Source organism: Castor canadensis, chromosome 10, assembly GCF_047511655.1.
Source record: "Castor canadensis chromosome 10, mCasCan1.hap1v2, whole genome shotgun sequence".
In the NCBI taxonomy this organism is placed as follows: Eukaryota; Metazoa; Chordata; class Mammalia; order Rodentia; family Castoridae; genus Castor; species Castor canadensis.
The window spans coordinates 30026103-30043358 of NC_133395.1; the positions used below are offsets into that span (position 1 = coordinate 30026103).

Here is a 17256-nt window from a genome sequence, read left to right on the forward strand (position 1 = left end):
AGATATAGATGCTGCCCTCAAGCAGAGAGATGAGGGATGAACATAAATTACTGTGACACAGTAGAAAGTGGTTTAATGAAGAGGCTCAGATGAAGTGTTATGAGAACTGGAAAGATAACTGCTTCCTTCCGAGGAAGATCAAGGGAGGTAGAACAGCATGCAAGAGATGGAAAATTTTTAAAATGATTATGAAATACTTAAAGATACCGCACACTTCCATTTATTTTTTAAGATCTCTTTCTAATGTCATCTCTGTAGTGAAGAGTGTACTGTTTCTCCAAGGGCTCAACTGTTCTGACCTACTCTTACCTCAACTTAAGTACATTTTCCTGTTTATAAATCTTCCTCCATTCAACTCAGGGTTAAAGGACAGAAAACATTTTTTGTATTCATAGAATCTGGTACTACCATCTACTTCTTCCATCCATTTCTTGAATTTACCAAGCTTTGTGTTGCTGTTGGGAAGACAAAGAAAGGTAAAGATATAATATCTAACACTGAGGACACTAACATAAAAATAATCAAAGCATAATTGCCAACCATGTCTTGACAGAAAAGATGCGTAAGGGTGAGAACAAGAGGACAAAATCAGAATAGGAGGATGAAAGTGGATGGGTTTCACAGACAAATGGTGTTTAAGATCTTTCTGAAAGTAGAGCCAGTGATAGGGTACAAGATGGATTTTGTAAAAAACATTGTTCCTCAACAATGATAAATAGGGACACTTGAAAATATTTAAATGGCCCAAATTATAATCAAGGTAGAGGCTAGGGGAGCTACCTCCCATCTAAATATTTCTATTTTAAATAAACATCTCTAAAAATAAATCCTAGGGTGACTCAGGCTTACAGGAGAAAGCTTTTATTATGGAATCAGAAACAACTAGCCTACCAACTAATTTCCTGATCACGCTCCCAATCAGGGTTTAGTGCACTGGCTCCCTACGCAAAAGAAATGAATCACCAGTTATAAAGTTATACCACAATTTATAGTGACATTCTGAGGGCCCCCTTCCCCTTATGACTAATTATATCCTTAAAATCAAATGTTATCTAGGAAACATTTGCTTTAATTCCACTTGTGGCAGACAAGATATAAGAAACAAAGAAAAGGTTAACACGATTCTCATCACCTAAATTTCAAACAGATGACTGCCCACACCAAGCAAGTCATTATATCAAATTCTGGGGCATCTGTTAAGAATAACAGGCAACCTAGTTAGGAAACAGAAATAGCAAAGAGTAATAATAATGACTCTTTTTTGGGGTAGGGGAGTGTTAAGTTTCATCTAATCCATAGATACATATTGTTCTTCCCAAAAAAACAGGTGAGGAAACTGAGGCTTCAGTTATACAAACTGTCAGAACTTGTGTAAGAGTTGATATTTGAGTCTTGGGTTAACCAATTTCCCAGATCCATCCTGTTACACCATGCTGCCTCTCTCAATCATCCATAGGCTCCTCAAGGATGGAGAAAGAATGTTGGTTAGTGGAAAGATTTTGTACTTGTTGATACAAGAAAAATCAACTATAGGATAGAGTAATCCAATTCTGCCACTTCACAGGATTATGGAGAAAATATCTGCCATTTCAGCACAAAATTCCTGTCAAAAAATTGCCACTGTCCTGATAATTTGCCCCTGTAGAGCCATGTTAGTATAAAGGCATTAAAACCAGAAGGGCCCTCAGAGGTCATAAAGCAAGTTCTCAAGAAATGCTAATGAACCCCGTAAGATCTAATTTTATGTCTCTTCCTTTCCCTGGAAGATATCTTACATATAGATGTCCAAATTTTCAACTTTCTCTCACATGTACACAGAGTTACATAGGAAGAGACAAAAGGACGGGACGTAGTTCAGTGATAGGGTACTTGCTTAGCATACACAGACCCTGGGATTGACTCCTAGCACCGTATATGAAATAATAACAGTAAGAGGGCACACTGATAAGACAGGAGTTGACAGTGCCACTGAACCAAAATTCCTGGAACTCCAACTCTGGAAGGGAATGTACTGTCACTGGATAGATTTATTGTGTTGGATCTTCTGGAAATTGGGGCTGGGATGGTAAATTCTGCAAACTTTCAGTTGATACATCATCTTCAATAACAGTCACTACCCTGAAGAGGGAGAAGTCCTGTAAGAATTATTCAAGTAAGAATTCATCTCTGGAGTTCCCATAGGATTAGGGAAATACAGGATTCAAGTGTCACTTAAAAGTTCTTCTCATTTGTCAACCAAAAAAACTCTCAAGTGAAAAATCATTTTTTGAAAATAGGTATAAAATGTAGCTATATTTATGTTTTTGATCAAGTATTTTAAACTTTGTTTTTAAAAAGTTCATAGCTCTCAATGTATTGATGCTATATTTTTTCCCACAGTCTGGAAGTGAAGTATCTTAAGTGATACTTCACTCTTCTTCCATAGCTACCTATTATATGAGGATGACTGATCACCGATGCTTGGTAGCAATTATGAATCTTTAGGTCACCTTTCTGAATGAGTAAGGTGGGAATTAAGATTTTACAGCCCAAATCACATAGATTGTGTAGCTAAGTCAAACCTTTATGTTATGCCAGAATTCAGTTGGCTGAAACATAAGTTTAGTGGATATTTTATATAATGTATATATCCACACAAGGAATGTATGCTTTCCCTGTATTCTTTCCACTTCTGAAGTTTGCACTTTGAACAGGACTATTTGCTACTTTCTATATTCTAAAGGCAGTGGGTTGTCCTCCAGATTTCATCTGAGCTTTGGATAAGCTTCTTAATCAGTTGCTGAATTTTCTACACTCTGTTAAAGCTAAGGGAAGAGAAGAAAACTATGCTTCTTCAAGCCACTGATGGGAAAGTGTTGACTTAAATAAAATGAACACATACAAAAGGAATGGGAGAGTAAAAAGTGGTTCTTTGCAAGCATGAAGAGATAAGACAGGAAATAACCTTAGATTCTGGGCTTGTTATAACCTCAAGCTGTTGAAGGAGTAATATTTCATCTCTTCTCTATTTAGTTATTGGAGTGGGTTTTTAAAAGTAGTTTTCATTAAAATCAGGTGGATTTTGTAGAAGCAGACAGATCAATTCCTCAAAACAAAAGTAAGTGGACAAAAAAGAAGTCAAGCTGAAAACATCAAGCAAAACAAGCAAATATGTTTTCAAAATAAACATTTTCTTTTTAATTTTTTAAAAAGTCTGTTTTTTTTTTCTTAATAACTTGAAGTTTTCACAATTTATGGTTATCTGTCCCAAATAAAAACAAAAGCCCATGATTAGGTCTGACCTATAATGACTACTGATCCTTTGCAAAGAACACATTTGATTGTTTTGCATTCATCAAAAACTAAACTACAAACTATGACAAGCTAAATGATGCTGTGTTCTCCCCCCAATTCTTTTTTATCTGAAATCTTGAAAGGTCTGTCACACAAACATGTTGGTGAGGCCGACATGGTGATAATACATTTTGAATCTTAAACTGGTTTTCAAAAGGATGCATCACAGATTGACATTTCCACATCTATGCAACTTTATTAATAAACAAAAATACATGCCAGCATGTTTTATATATGGGCAAGGACATTCCTAAAATAATGAATGGCACATTATCATCTCATAGTTGAACTTGACCAAGAATGAGGTCTTAAAAAATAATACACTAATATTTCATATGACTATTTGAATTCACGAATAAACAATTATGACATTTCAAGGCAGTTAAAAAAACATAAAAGCCATTGTGTACTATATACCATAATCTGGAATCATTCAAATACAGCAACTTCTTTAAAAAATAAATTACTATGCCTCTTGGACAAGCCAAACAAATAGTTGGCTAGGAAAGAATGTAACAATAATAACTGACTCCCACCCCTACCCAAGTTCCTTTTTTCAAGGGCAGTGCGTTAAGTAGTCACTTCTTAGTACAGTGAATGACTATTCTTAGGATGATCATATATATAACTTGTCTTCCCAATTAGGAGACTTTTGAGAGTGAGAAGAGGCACTATTTAAGCTGAGAAAATAGGAATAATGGGACTGTTCTGAGCAAACTCAATATATACGTCACCTTGCTCAAGCAGAGTATTGGATTCACTGTCACTACTTCTGTGCTTTTGGAAACAGTAAATACGAGTTGGGGAAAAATACACTAAATTAAGAAACTATGAAATGTTCGTCAATTGGATATTCTGGGCTCCATTTTTCTTGTTATGAAAGGTTTAGCTGAAAATATTTGTGATTATCATTTTAACATTTAAAAGCTATGAACTACTTCAAAGATATGTCTAAAATGGGATATTTTAGGCTCCAAATAATATGCTAGGGATGGGCATTTTTTTCTGTTAAGCAGAGACTTTCAGTTTAACTTAGTAAAACAGAATTCATATTTTAATTTTAAATTTCTAAAATCCTGAATCTACTGCATAGAAAAATGTATTTTGGCATAAAATAGTTTACTGCATAACTACATAAAATGGATTATCTTAAGCATAATTAGCTGATTCAAGTACAATAGAAATTATTTAAGATATTTTTACATTAACTTCCAACCCCCCAGTTCACTTTCATTTAAAAATGTTCAGACACCCTAATATGGGTTTTGATTCTCAATCTTTAAGGCAGAGTGCAAGAGTAGTCGAGTGTCACCCAAACACAACAATGACTATTCAAGCTCACAGGAAATGAAGGAAAGAATGCAGGTGATTTGATTAATCTCAAAAGGAATGCTGAGTTTTTGAAAATAACATTTTGATGCCCCTGCTTGGATGATGAGATGTAAGATTACTATTGTTATGCCAACTATGGAGGATTAGGTGACATGCATACTTGAAACTTACAGAGTTGGGGAAGCAGAAATCAACAGAAACAAGAGGTGAAATTTTGATGTTGGACCAAAAGTAACACATCCATATTCAGAAACCAAACATAAATACCATAAAAACTAAAATTTTAATAAATTGATGCTTAATAACTGAAATTCTTAATAGTTTACAATTACTCTGTATTGAAGCTTAGATTTATTTATAAATTATTAAATGAACAAAGGAGATGTCTACAGGAAATGAATAGATGACAGAAAAAGTTCCAGCATTAGTTTTTGTATGTTATTAGGACAGTCCAATTATAATAATTTTTCAAATTACGCAACTAAATTAAGTATTTTGTTTTCTTTACTCCGAGCTATTGCTTTACTTCAGGGGTGTAACACAGGTACTTTAATCAATAAAAATTCTACACAGGAGAGGCAAAGTGAATGAGGGAAAATAAAATATAGGAGGATCAATTACCAAACAAAACTTGTTTTATTCATCAAAGGCAATGAAAAAATAGAAAATATAGAGATATACAAAAGAGGTAATAAAGCATAATAAACTTTATTTTTTCAGAAATGGAAAAATGGCCCTGAATAGTTAGATGTATCTTTTAGTAGTAGTCAGTATTTAATAAACAATCAATTTTATATGTTCTATATAGCTGTATTAAGTGACTTTAAAGTTTAAATAATATCATTTCCATCATTTTAAATGTTGGCATTCAAAAGCAAAGATAAAACTGTAAAGAAAAACAGATGAGACACAAAATGATTTGCAAGATGCAAGATGTGGTAGCTTATGAATGAAAGCAGATTCCAGTTGTAGTAATGGTCACACACACGCTCCACCTACCCAATCCCTAAACTCCACACATTAATTTCATAACTTGAAAACAGATATTTCACATATCTCAATTCAGGCTATGATTTTACAAATTAATTCTACAATCATAAAGCAAAAAGCTATTAAAATAAGATTTTACTTGCTAAGCTTAACAAATTAAATGTCTAAAGAAAACTTATCATTACACTGGTACAAAGGCAAATGCAAATGAGAATATCTTACTTGGAAAATTAATTTTTAAAACTGTCAAATGAAATAAATATCTAATATAATCTCTTCCTGCAAGAATCTCTAAAATGGGTAATTCTAAAAATCAAGCTTCTCATTTGAAAATTCCTAAAACTAGTATGTCCCTTAAATTTTTTTTTCTTCTAAAGGACATTTGGTATGCCCACATTTTCTTAAAATTTGTTCTAAACCACTCTATCTTTAACACTCAAAGTTCTGTATATATTTAAATTCACTTAATTTAAAATAAAAAAGATATCTAGACACAATTTCTAAGAAAACAATGTAAAAAGTAATTTATGCATGGTTATTTACAGAAAAAGTCTTCCTAAATACATCACTTTCAAAACCATGACATATCCTAATAATCAACACTGTGGGTTTTAATAAACTTTATATATGTGTATATTTATGAAAGAATAGTTCATTTATGGAATTACTAGATTAATTTAAAAGCTGGAAACTAAAGCATTTGACACGGTTAAGATTGTCATTTTTATTACACTAACCATCAAGTCAGAAGCCAATGGCATGTGCATGCTAGAAGACCTTATCACTCAACTCTTTCAATTATATCAAGCACTGATTAACCAAATATGACTGGACTTTCCAGCTACAACTTTATGGTTTCTTTCAAGTATACGCAAATCTAAGTAGGCACATATGCAAATGAATAAAACAAATGAAATATAAATAACAAAGGACTGAACAGAAATGGCCTTTAAGCATAAACCACCCTGCCATTCAATTTTGAAGTTGCATCTTTTGTTCACTAATTTTTCTTCTGTTTTTAGCAGTCTTCTATCCTATTAAGTTGCAGGTTTACAGATGATTTGGAAATTTCACATTGGTATAAGAAAGGAATGTTGGGTTGATGCAGTCTAGAGACAGAGAAAAAAAATTAGTCTTAAAATGTATTAAGTTATACTCACCTAACTCACAATCCAATAAAATACATACTACAGCACCATTATGTAAGGTACATAATGTTCTTTTGATAAAGATAACATAAACTGGTATATATCAGAAATTATTCTAAAGTACAAAGTTTCTATAAGAGACATTCATCTAGAAAATACTTACATTATATTTTAGACTCTTTAAAATGCATACAAGATAATCACCCTACTCACAGAATATCATTCAAATTAGTAAAATTATTTTGCCTTTTTTCTTATCATTAATACTGACAAATTCTTAATGCCACTGCCTGGAAGGACATTTTATTGATTAAAAAGAAAATGTTACATCTTCTGGTGGTGGTGGGATCTTAATGGAACACTTAAAATTCTTTCTTCACAAGTATTCTTTACTATAATCTAGAAAAATAATTGTATTCATTGTACTCTTCAGCCGAAGTAAAGCATATGTACTTTTTAACAACCCATGTAAAGTTATATAAAAAACTTAAGCAATCAAATCATAAACCACACAATTTATTTATAGAAAACAACCTTCTCTTAATATCCACAAGGGATTGGTTCCAGAACCTTCCTCAGATACCAAAAGCCATGGCTGCTCAAGTCTCTTCATCTCTGGGTTATGAATAATACTTAATACAATGCTTAGTAAACAGTTGTAATGCTGTATTGTTTATGAAATAATGACAAAGGAAAAGTCTATATGTTCAATATAGATATTGCTTTTCTTTTTCAAATGTTTCTCAATCCATGATTGGTTAAACACATGAACCCACACATACAGAGTAATCCCAGCTACTTGGCAGGTAGACATAAAAAGGACCATGGTTCAAGGCCAGTCAGGGTAAAAAAATAAGCAGGACCCCAACTCAATCAACAAGCTGGGCACAGTGTTACATGCCTGTAATCCCAGCTAGATGGGAAGCTGTAGGCAGAAGGATCATGTTCTGAGGCAGGCCCTGGACAAAAACGCAAGACCACATCCAAAAACTAACTAAAAGCAAAAAATGGACTGGGGGATGTGACTCAAGAAGAAAAAGGCCTGGTTAGAAAGCATGAAGCCCTACATTCAAGCCCCAGTTCTGTAAGAAAGTTTAAAAGAAAAAAGTGAAAGAACTATTTTCTTTATGCAATTCTTATTCCTTGATCCAGATTATTAAAATGACTGTGCAACAAACTGACTTTTAATCACAGATTTGTGGAGTTTTTCTTTCCACCAGGTATTTATGTGGACATCACACTGTTTTTTTTGCAAAATGTTCATCCATCCTCTGTAAGTACTTTGACATTATTTTGTAAGTATTTGTCATATTTTGTTTATTTTTCAAAGACTTCAAATTTTGTGCTAGTTGCTTACTTCAAATACATTCTGTGGTCAATCTTTAAAAGAAGTGTAAAAAGTATGTTTTAAAGTGTTAGCTGGGCATGGCGGGGCACATCTGTAATCCTAGCACTACCGAGGAAAGGGCAGGAGGATCCTGTGTTCAAGGCCAGCTTGAGTTAGGTAGTGAGAGAGACCCTGGCACCAAGCACTGGGTATGCATCTCACGAACAGAGTGCTGGCCTAGCATGCACAAAGCCCTGTGTTCAATCTCCAACACCACAAAAATAAAAATTGAAAAATAAGCAAAAAGTTTTAGCTTACTCATTATGTATTTTAAAAATTAAAATTAATGAAATTTGGTTGTAAAAATGTAAGTTATCTTAAATGCCTTCTATTTATTAAACTTCAATAAGCTATTAGTAGTATGAAACACATTAAGTATGTTGAGTAAAAATTATGAGTACACAGTCAGCATTTAATATGTACCTAGTAAATGTGAACACACAGAGGGAACATCTCTTACCTCTATAGTAAGAAGAAATATCTTGTTCTGTGAGCAGCTGCCATACTTTCAGACATGTTTCTGACTTTTAGGTAATTAACAAATCCTCTGAAGAAGAGGAGCAGGCCTATGATGATTAAAATAATATAGAGTTATTATGTTCTAATGCAGAAAGGGATCATGACACACAAATGGACACCCGCTTGCTTCTCATGAAGCAACTGGCTCAAAGAAGTTAATCTATAGGATCCGTCTAGTCTATAACATATTTTACATGATAATGATTACTCTATCATGAAGAAATATAGTGAAATTTTACTGACATTCCACATTAATATAAAATTAAAGCAAATCCAGCTATGAAAATCCAAAATCATATCAAATATACATTTGTTAAGTAACTTCCTTAAATAGCAAAGAAACAATGCATTTAAACTGATTCCGCTTACAGAAATCAGTGATTTCTTAGAAGATTAGATGACTAAGATATCTCTCAGTTATCCTTTATAAAACAGCATTTTAAAATAATCATTAGTGTCACAGATTTTTGTTTGTTTTCTTATTTCCTTTATTCATATGTGCATACAATGATTGGGTCATTACTCCCCCCACCTTCATACCCCCACCCCCTCACTTCCAAGCAGAAACTGTTTCGCCCTTATCTCTAATTTTGTTGAAGAAAGAGTATAAGCATTAATAAGGAGGACCAGGGGTTTTTGCTAGTTGAGATAAGGATAGCTATATAGGGAGATTCCTAGTATTGCTTCCATGTACGTATGTGTTACTTTCTAAGTTGATTCTTCTTGAGCTAACCTTTTCTCTAGTTCCTAGTCCCCTTTTCCTATTGGCCTCTGTTGCTTTAAATGTTCTGAATTAGTTCCTTTGCACTGAAGACATCAAATGCTAACTTTTTTGGGGGGGGGCGGGTTACCTACCTATCCTCATACCTCCCTTGTGTGCACTCGCCTTGTCATGTAGTGTCACAGATATTTTTAATAAATAAAAAAGCAATGCCTATGAACTGCTTCAAAGTTTTAGATGAAAAAGTACTAGATAAGCATGGAAGCATTAACATTATCAGTATGAGCCTCTGGCATACAACTCTTAGAAAAATATTCATTAGTGTAGGGGAAGAAAAACAGAAATAGGAGACACATTTGTGTGAAACTTCCCTCACCAAGAGGAGAAGTATCTGTGAATTTAAAATATAAAGTCCAAAACTAAATTCGTACCCTGACTACAAGACAGTAATCAAAGCACTAAACAATGAAGCATGTTTATAACAGACTGGAGAGGAAAAACGGAAGACATATACACGCAACAACTTTAAAAAGGGGCATAAATTTGAGCTAAATCCAATGCCATCTGCTTTCCATATTCCAACTCCCTCCATTTGTGACTCCCTCTTAATTCCACCCTCATGCCATCCCAGATGTTATTCAAAGATAACAATATTATTTCCTAAATGCAAAAGTATTACTGAAAAATGTAAACCAAAACCATTTGTGAGGCTGCTGTTTCTAAGAGATTTTGTTCTGCTTAGACATGTTCTAAAAGAAGCCAATTTCATATCTAAACCTCAGTCACTCAGCGGCTACTGCGTCTAAGCAATCTGTAGTATCCTCAGCCGTCTTTAGGGCATTTGAGAGCAACATTTTTATAACTGACTACAGGTTCACATGCTCCTAAATGAACGCTAGATTATGGCTCTGATGTGGAACTGGGATTTGTTCTCTGCATTCTACTCTGCCCCACAGTTACCCTCCTAAGATTTTTCATCTCTCAATAAATGTACATATAAACAAGTATACTCATTTAATATGCTTAAATACTTAATAGACTTATTTTTTTCACTTTCAGGTAAGAAATTCAATAAAAAGCACAAAGTTCAAGCAGTCAGAACACAATTAATTAATATAAAACTGGCTTAACTCTTGTACAAGTTTGACTCCAACATAGTCACTCAGAATAATTTCACCTTAATTATTAAAGAAAGAATTTAGTGACATTAACTGAACATCAATAATTTATTTACCAAACTATCCTAAAGATCCAATGGCATAACTAAATAAAAACTCAGAGAAGACTGCCACCTACTGAAATGCTATTATTTTCTGGTGCAATTTTGTTCAATAGAATCAAAACATATTATTCATGTCAGTAAATATATTTGAAATATAAAGTATGTGATTTTAAGATTAATTTAACTGACATGTACATTTGTTGAAAATCCATAAGACTCATCATATTAATAAAAGATATGCCTAATAAGAAAAAACTAAATAGAAGTGTTGTGATCATTCAGCATGAAGCCATTCCTTATGCTGGCTGATTAATAATTAATGAAGGGCACATTTCAAAAGCTTGAAGAATGTTTCCAGGGTCTAAAAATAAGAGAATGGAGAAAACACGCAAACTAACTTACTCTCAGATTTCCTAAGATGCTAAAAATTATACATGTTTATTTTCCAAGTTAAACAGTAAAGGCTATTATTTTTAATCATGTTGGAATTTTTAAATTTTATAGCATTCTGTTATCATTTAGCTACTGATTCTTTATATTGATGGCCTCTGAATGTTAAATATATAAAATCTAGAGTACTATATAGAATTAGTTGAAAAGCCAAAGTAAGAGTTTTAATATTACTATTACAGCAGAAAAATGATTTCCATATAAGTAACATAATTTTTTTACACCTTATAATTTCAGGAAATGCCAAAGTTAATCTAAAATTAGTTAAACCAAATTGCATTAAGAATAAACTTACCAAGTATAAGAAATATCCACCAAAGCCAATATTGTCCATTGAAATATCCAGTAAAATAATCAGAAAACTATGGAGTGAAGATAAATGTATTAACCATATTTGTACACATAAATTTGAAAATTATAGATTACCATCAATTTCAGAATAATTTACCTCATATAATCTTTAACACTTAAAACTTGCACAAAAGGAAAAATTAAAAAATACCTAATGACACGCTGAGAAAAATCTCTTTTGCAATAGCAAACTTATATAAAAATATTTTATAAACAAAGAAATTTTGAAGTTCTTGCAAGAAAGAAAAGTAAATGCTACATATTGAAATCAAACATTTTCTCATTAAAAAGTTCATGTAAGGTTTTTTTTCATAATCTCTCAAAGCCACAATCACCATCCCAAACACACCACAGCAACTTGATGCTTTGGTTATCAACGCCACAAGCCACACTAGTTTAATCTTATCCAATGGGGATGTTCTGGTAAAAACCTCTAAAAAGAAGAGCTTTTGACCTTCTGTATACCCCCTACTGTTAATCACTGCCCAAAATACTAAACACATAAAGACCTTCCACTCATTAGAGTCTTTTTATTTCCAAACCAGAAGCACTAGCATTCAGTTCCCAACAGTGAGCTGAGAACAGCTAAATGGCCATGGTAGACAGTTTTATATTCTGTGTGATATGGGAAATGAACAAACAGATGGAAGGCAGGGTTTGATAGTACAGGACACAGGTATCTTTTCCGTGATTAGGTTCCAGACATTACATATCATTCATTCAAAAAGTTTTTTTTTTAATCTAATTTTCTTTCAAGTTACTGAAGATAATTCTTCCTTATTCCTTCTCTATTTACATAGCACCTAAAAATGCCCCCAAATGATTATTTTTTGAAAGTGTTTATTATAACCCACACTAGAACTACTAAAAGTTAGCTTGTTTTATTGCCCTCTTTCTACTGGTGTCCAAATTAAATCTGACTTAACTAAAAATGATTTGGTTAAACACAGAATTGTTGCTTGCATCTGAAATTAATTAAAAGCATTTGCAACTACTTGTTGATCATTTCCATAAAAGCTTAAATGTTTATAGTTTTGGTAATAACAAAAGTACTTCCAATTGCATACAATGTCACCTTCTGGGAAGCATTTTAACTAAGATTGTCAGAATTTGTTTTTAAGCTTTTAAAGTATTTTTCTCTGAAATTATTTTCAATTGATAAATAAGCTATAATCTAAATTCTTAGCTTAGAGTTTTAGAAATTCCAAAGATTCAAAATTTCAAAGTACTTTGAAATGAATGAAACATGCAAATTCCACATACTCCCATATCTTTAAAAATGTACAATGAGAGGAAAGCTTGAAAATTGGAAAATAGGTTTAAAATAGGACTATATTATATGCTGCTTTTTAATCAAGTGATTAATAATTAGAAATCAAGTTTTCATGTAGGTTTTAGAGGATATAAGAACATAAAAGATAAAGAACCAAAACAATACATTTTAAACTTTTTGTTCATGGTACCTAGTAAGAGGCACCCACAGTATGAAGAGTCATTCTTCACCAAAAATATCCACAACAAAGTTAGTTATTATTTACTCCCAAATGAAGAATATAATTATCTTCACCTTCAAGTCAAAGAGAAAGAGTCATTATGTAAGAATAAAGAAATAAGCTTTGGACTTATTACTAAGTTGTCAAAAAGTTTTAAAATACTAAATCATAGGGTTGTGCTAACTTGTTTTAACAGGTAAAGCAATCATGTTGGGCAGCCAACCCATAGACTACAGAAATAAAAGTTTGGAAAAAAAATAATCAGCATGAAGAATTTATCTAATTTTATTTGTTAATATAATTTACACCCTGTCTACTTTCAAAAATAACTTGCTCATTTTAGTAAAAATGAGCATTTTTAAACAAACAATAACATCAAAAGCCTTAGGCAGAAGTAATATCAGAACTCTGAGCTAAAGATCTCTGAGATTCCACTGCAGCTTAAACACGAAAAGGAAAGCAGTAGTATGAATTAAAATATTTATCATCTAATAAAGGGAAGTACCCTTTATTAGAAGAAAATCTTTCTCTCAGCACTAAACTCCAAGCAGAATTTATTGCTTGGAGCGTTATAGTTAAAGTTCAGCGTAGAAGAGGTAATACAGAATTAGGAGGTCAGACATTGAATTGAGATCAGGATAAATTCTAATCCACATGATGGGTCCCAGTTATGAGACTTTTATTCTTAGTTTCATCATCAATGAAATATGCCTGGAGCATAATGAATGGCAACTATTGTTATTGTACTAAAAGGATATTTAAAAGAATCCTTCTCATATCATTCTTGATTCACACTAAAAGGTTAATATTAGCTCAACTCAGCAAACATATTTTAAAGCAAAACTAAACAGTGCTGGTGATCAAACGTGATGCTAGTGTGTACCTTTCAAAAACTGAGAAACTTCAGGGTTTGATATCAAATTCCCTACCGTATCATGTTAACCAGAGTTGATTACTAGATTACTTAACACTTTCTCAACTTGCCATTCTAGTAGAGAATTAGGTTCTCATAGTCTATAGTCACAGGCTACAAGTAATGGGTTAACTTCTCTCTTACACATCTGAAATGATAAGAAATTTATCAACTTTAGGAGAATTAAGAAAGTAGCCCTCAAACCATTTTCTGTGTTCTGTGATTCAGATGAGAAATGCTATTTAAATAGCAGTAATTAATTTTGCCAGTATCATAATTAAGTCTGGACATACTTAGTTCCAAGTATTTTGAGGTTTTTCTAGTAATAATTTCTTCAAGGGTAGGGACTGTATCTTTACTTTTGACTTTCTGTAACACCTAACAGATTTATGCTTAAAGTGGGAATTCACACCACACCTTTTGAAAATTAAAACAAGCAATTACCAGGGGATAGTTCTTACAATGCCTCAGATTTTTTTGGGAGGTGGGGTGGGGGGACTGGGATTTGAACTCAGGACTTTGTGCTTACACGGCAGGTGCTCTACAGCTTGAGCCACACCTACAGCACTTTTTGTTCTAGTTATTTTGGAGACAGGCTCTTGCTTTTTTGCCCAGGCTAGTCTAGACCATTATCTTCCTATTTTATGCTTCCCATTTTCTCTGGGATGTCAGGCTCAGCCACCATGATCTCCTTACTAGGAACATTAAGATGGGGTCTCGCACACTTTTTTGCCTGGGCTGGCCTAGAACCACCATCCTCCCAATCTCAGCCTGCCATTTAGCTTGGGATGGGATGATGGGCGCATACTACAGAGCCCAGCTATTGATTGAGATGAGGTCTTGCAAACTCTCTCCCCAGACTGACCTCTAACCACGATCCCCTCAATCTCAGCCTCTCAAGTAGCTAGGATTACAGATGTAAGTCAGACACCCAACTCAATTTAACAGTAAATAATTAGTCCATAATGAATAAATGCATTATGACAAAAGCATTAATAATTATGTAATGGGTACTTTTTAATTAATTTAATAAAGAATTATCAAAGTGTCTGAAGCATTTATGAGAAACTGACATATTAGACCTGTGATTCTATTGAAATTTTCAAGATTTAGCTCATGTCAGTAGAAATTAATGTTTAAGTAAACATGAGTTACAGAATGTACATATTTTATTAATTATTTAATAGCATTTATAATACATATGGGTAACTTCAGAAGACTAAAACAATGAATAACACCACTCTTGATTACTCTCCTAGGCCTTATTCTTAAAAGAAACCCTATGAAGAAATATTTGTAAAAAGAAGCCCAAGACAGGAATAGTGGTATACACCTGTAATCCCAGAATTTAGGAGGTTGAGACAGGAGGATGAGTTTGAGGGCAATTTGGGTGACATACTGAGATCCTGTCTCAAAAAAAAAAGCCCCAAAGAGGCCTTCAAGAGCTAGGGCATGATTATGCTAATGATACTATTCTGTGCAGTCTTTACAGAAAAACTATTTTAGGACTAGAAAAGTTCTTGAGCTGGGGAAAAGAAAAGAATGTTTTGTTGTCTCCCTAAACACCTTCTTGTAAATGATAAGAAGTAGACAGCAGGCAATTTCAGGGAACAGGAAAATGAAAAGATCTCAGAAGGAATACATGGGAGAAAGATGAGTTCTGACAGCCACTCCATATAGGCCTTGACTTTTGAGTTCTGAATGTTATTAAAGAGAAAAAAAGAGATATTTAAATTTATAATACTTTACTAAACAGAATAAATTTTGGGTTTCTATAATAGTAGAAACCTTGATTTACTGAGCACATTATGTCTGTACAGTAATTAGGCAAGGTACTTTGCTTTCCACATCCCATAAAAATCCCAGGAGGCTTGCCATTATGAAGAAGCCAATGCTCAGGACAATTCAACAACTAAAGTGAGATAACAGATACAACAAGATGAGAGTCAAACTCAAATACTCCTAATGTCAAATTTTTCCCACTATACCAACAACTAAGTTATAAAATGAGAGATTAGTACAATTAAGGACAGAAGTTAAGTTTAAGTCTTGAATTAACTGAATTCATTTACATAAAGTAGACATTTGTGAACCATACAGAAAATTTTATGTCTTTTCATTTTAGAGATAATAGAAATATAGGCTATCAAGACACTCACCCTAACAATAAGGATCCATTTGATCAATGAAAGGCCAAATCCACAGATAGCACCATACCTTCCAGCGATGGTATTGGTGATACAGAAAGATAAACAAAATCCAAGCCAGTTGAAAATAAATGCCACTAAAAGCAACAGAAACAGTTCTTTTAAAGGTCACAATTTGGGAACAAATTAACAGAGAAATAATTTCCTTAACAATACTTTATTCCTCAAATAAAACAATATTTCCCTTTCTTTTAACTCTATCAAAACTTTCTTTATAGACTGTAACTTACCTTTTGCAAATATATTAGTTATTGACTGTATGTTCACAAATGGATGCTTAGTTTCTCATCAGTTTCTCTTTAGTCAAGATGAACCAGTTCCGTAAAGCTTATCACTGGTGGGTGAAACTACATATTTAAATCAGCTAAAAATCAAATCACAAAACATTTCCCATGGAGTCCTAGCCCCAAAAGATCAGTCAATAAAACAGCCTTGTTTTTCAAAGGTAAAACAAAACAAAATGTAATACTTCACAAATATTTTTGGGCTTCTTAAGGTATAGTTATGCTTCTCAGATATTCTTTTTGTGGGTTCATTTACAATATATACCCCATCTTATATATACGTAATATATAGCTTTTAAGCTATATGAAACAGCTTTACATGGACAGAACAAATTTGTTTTACAATATATGTGGTGTCCATATAACCCCATTAGAAACTGTAACTTTTTACAGTTACAGAAAAAATTTATAGACTAAAGATGCTCACCTATTAGAATGTCTGAAAAACAAAAAATGTCAATACCAATTGCTAGTGAGGATACATAGTAACAAGAACTCTCACTAGTGAGACTGCAAAATGGAACATATACTTTGAAAGACAGTGTGGAAATTTCAACTCAGAATTTACATTTCAAAACACTCTTCTAATTCTTTTTTAGTTACAAATAACAATTTCTTTTTAAACATGTTTCCCTCAAGTCTAAAATTGGAATGATACAGGACATTAATTCCAGCTATATGAAAATTCTCACACATGGCTGCATCTTAAAATGAGTTTTCTAAGAATTCAAGATCATTCCCATGGACTACCAATTATCCATTGAACCAAATCTTCATCACTAGAGTTTAATTAACTGATGAATCACTGGGTTGTACTCAATTTTCTAAAAATACCAGTTCTTAAAAATAATATGAGAGAAAACTCAGGTTAGGCATGTATATGAGGCACTTTGTTAAAACCTTAAG

At 32.9% G+C, this 17256-nt stretch overlaps 1 protein-coding gene across 1 annotated transcript in view; it reads right to left on the minus strand.

Annotated features, from left to right (window-relative positions):
* Nucleotides 1-3503: 3503 nt before the first annotated feature.
* The window catches only part of Ndfip2 (Nedd4 family interacting protein 2), a 60561-nt gene continuing 46808 nt past the window's right edge, over nt 3504-17256 (minus strand). The window contains 4 exon segments of the mRNA XM_020186279.2: nt 3504-6764; nt 8651-8756; nt 11398-11464; nt 16019-16143. Coding sequence (XP_020041868.2) covers nt 8653-8756; nt 11398-11464; nt 16019-16143 — 296 coding nt within the window. The 3' untranslated portion in view covers nt 3504-6764; nt 8651-8652.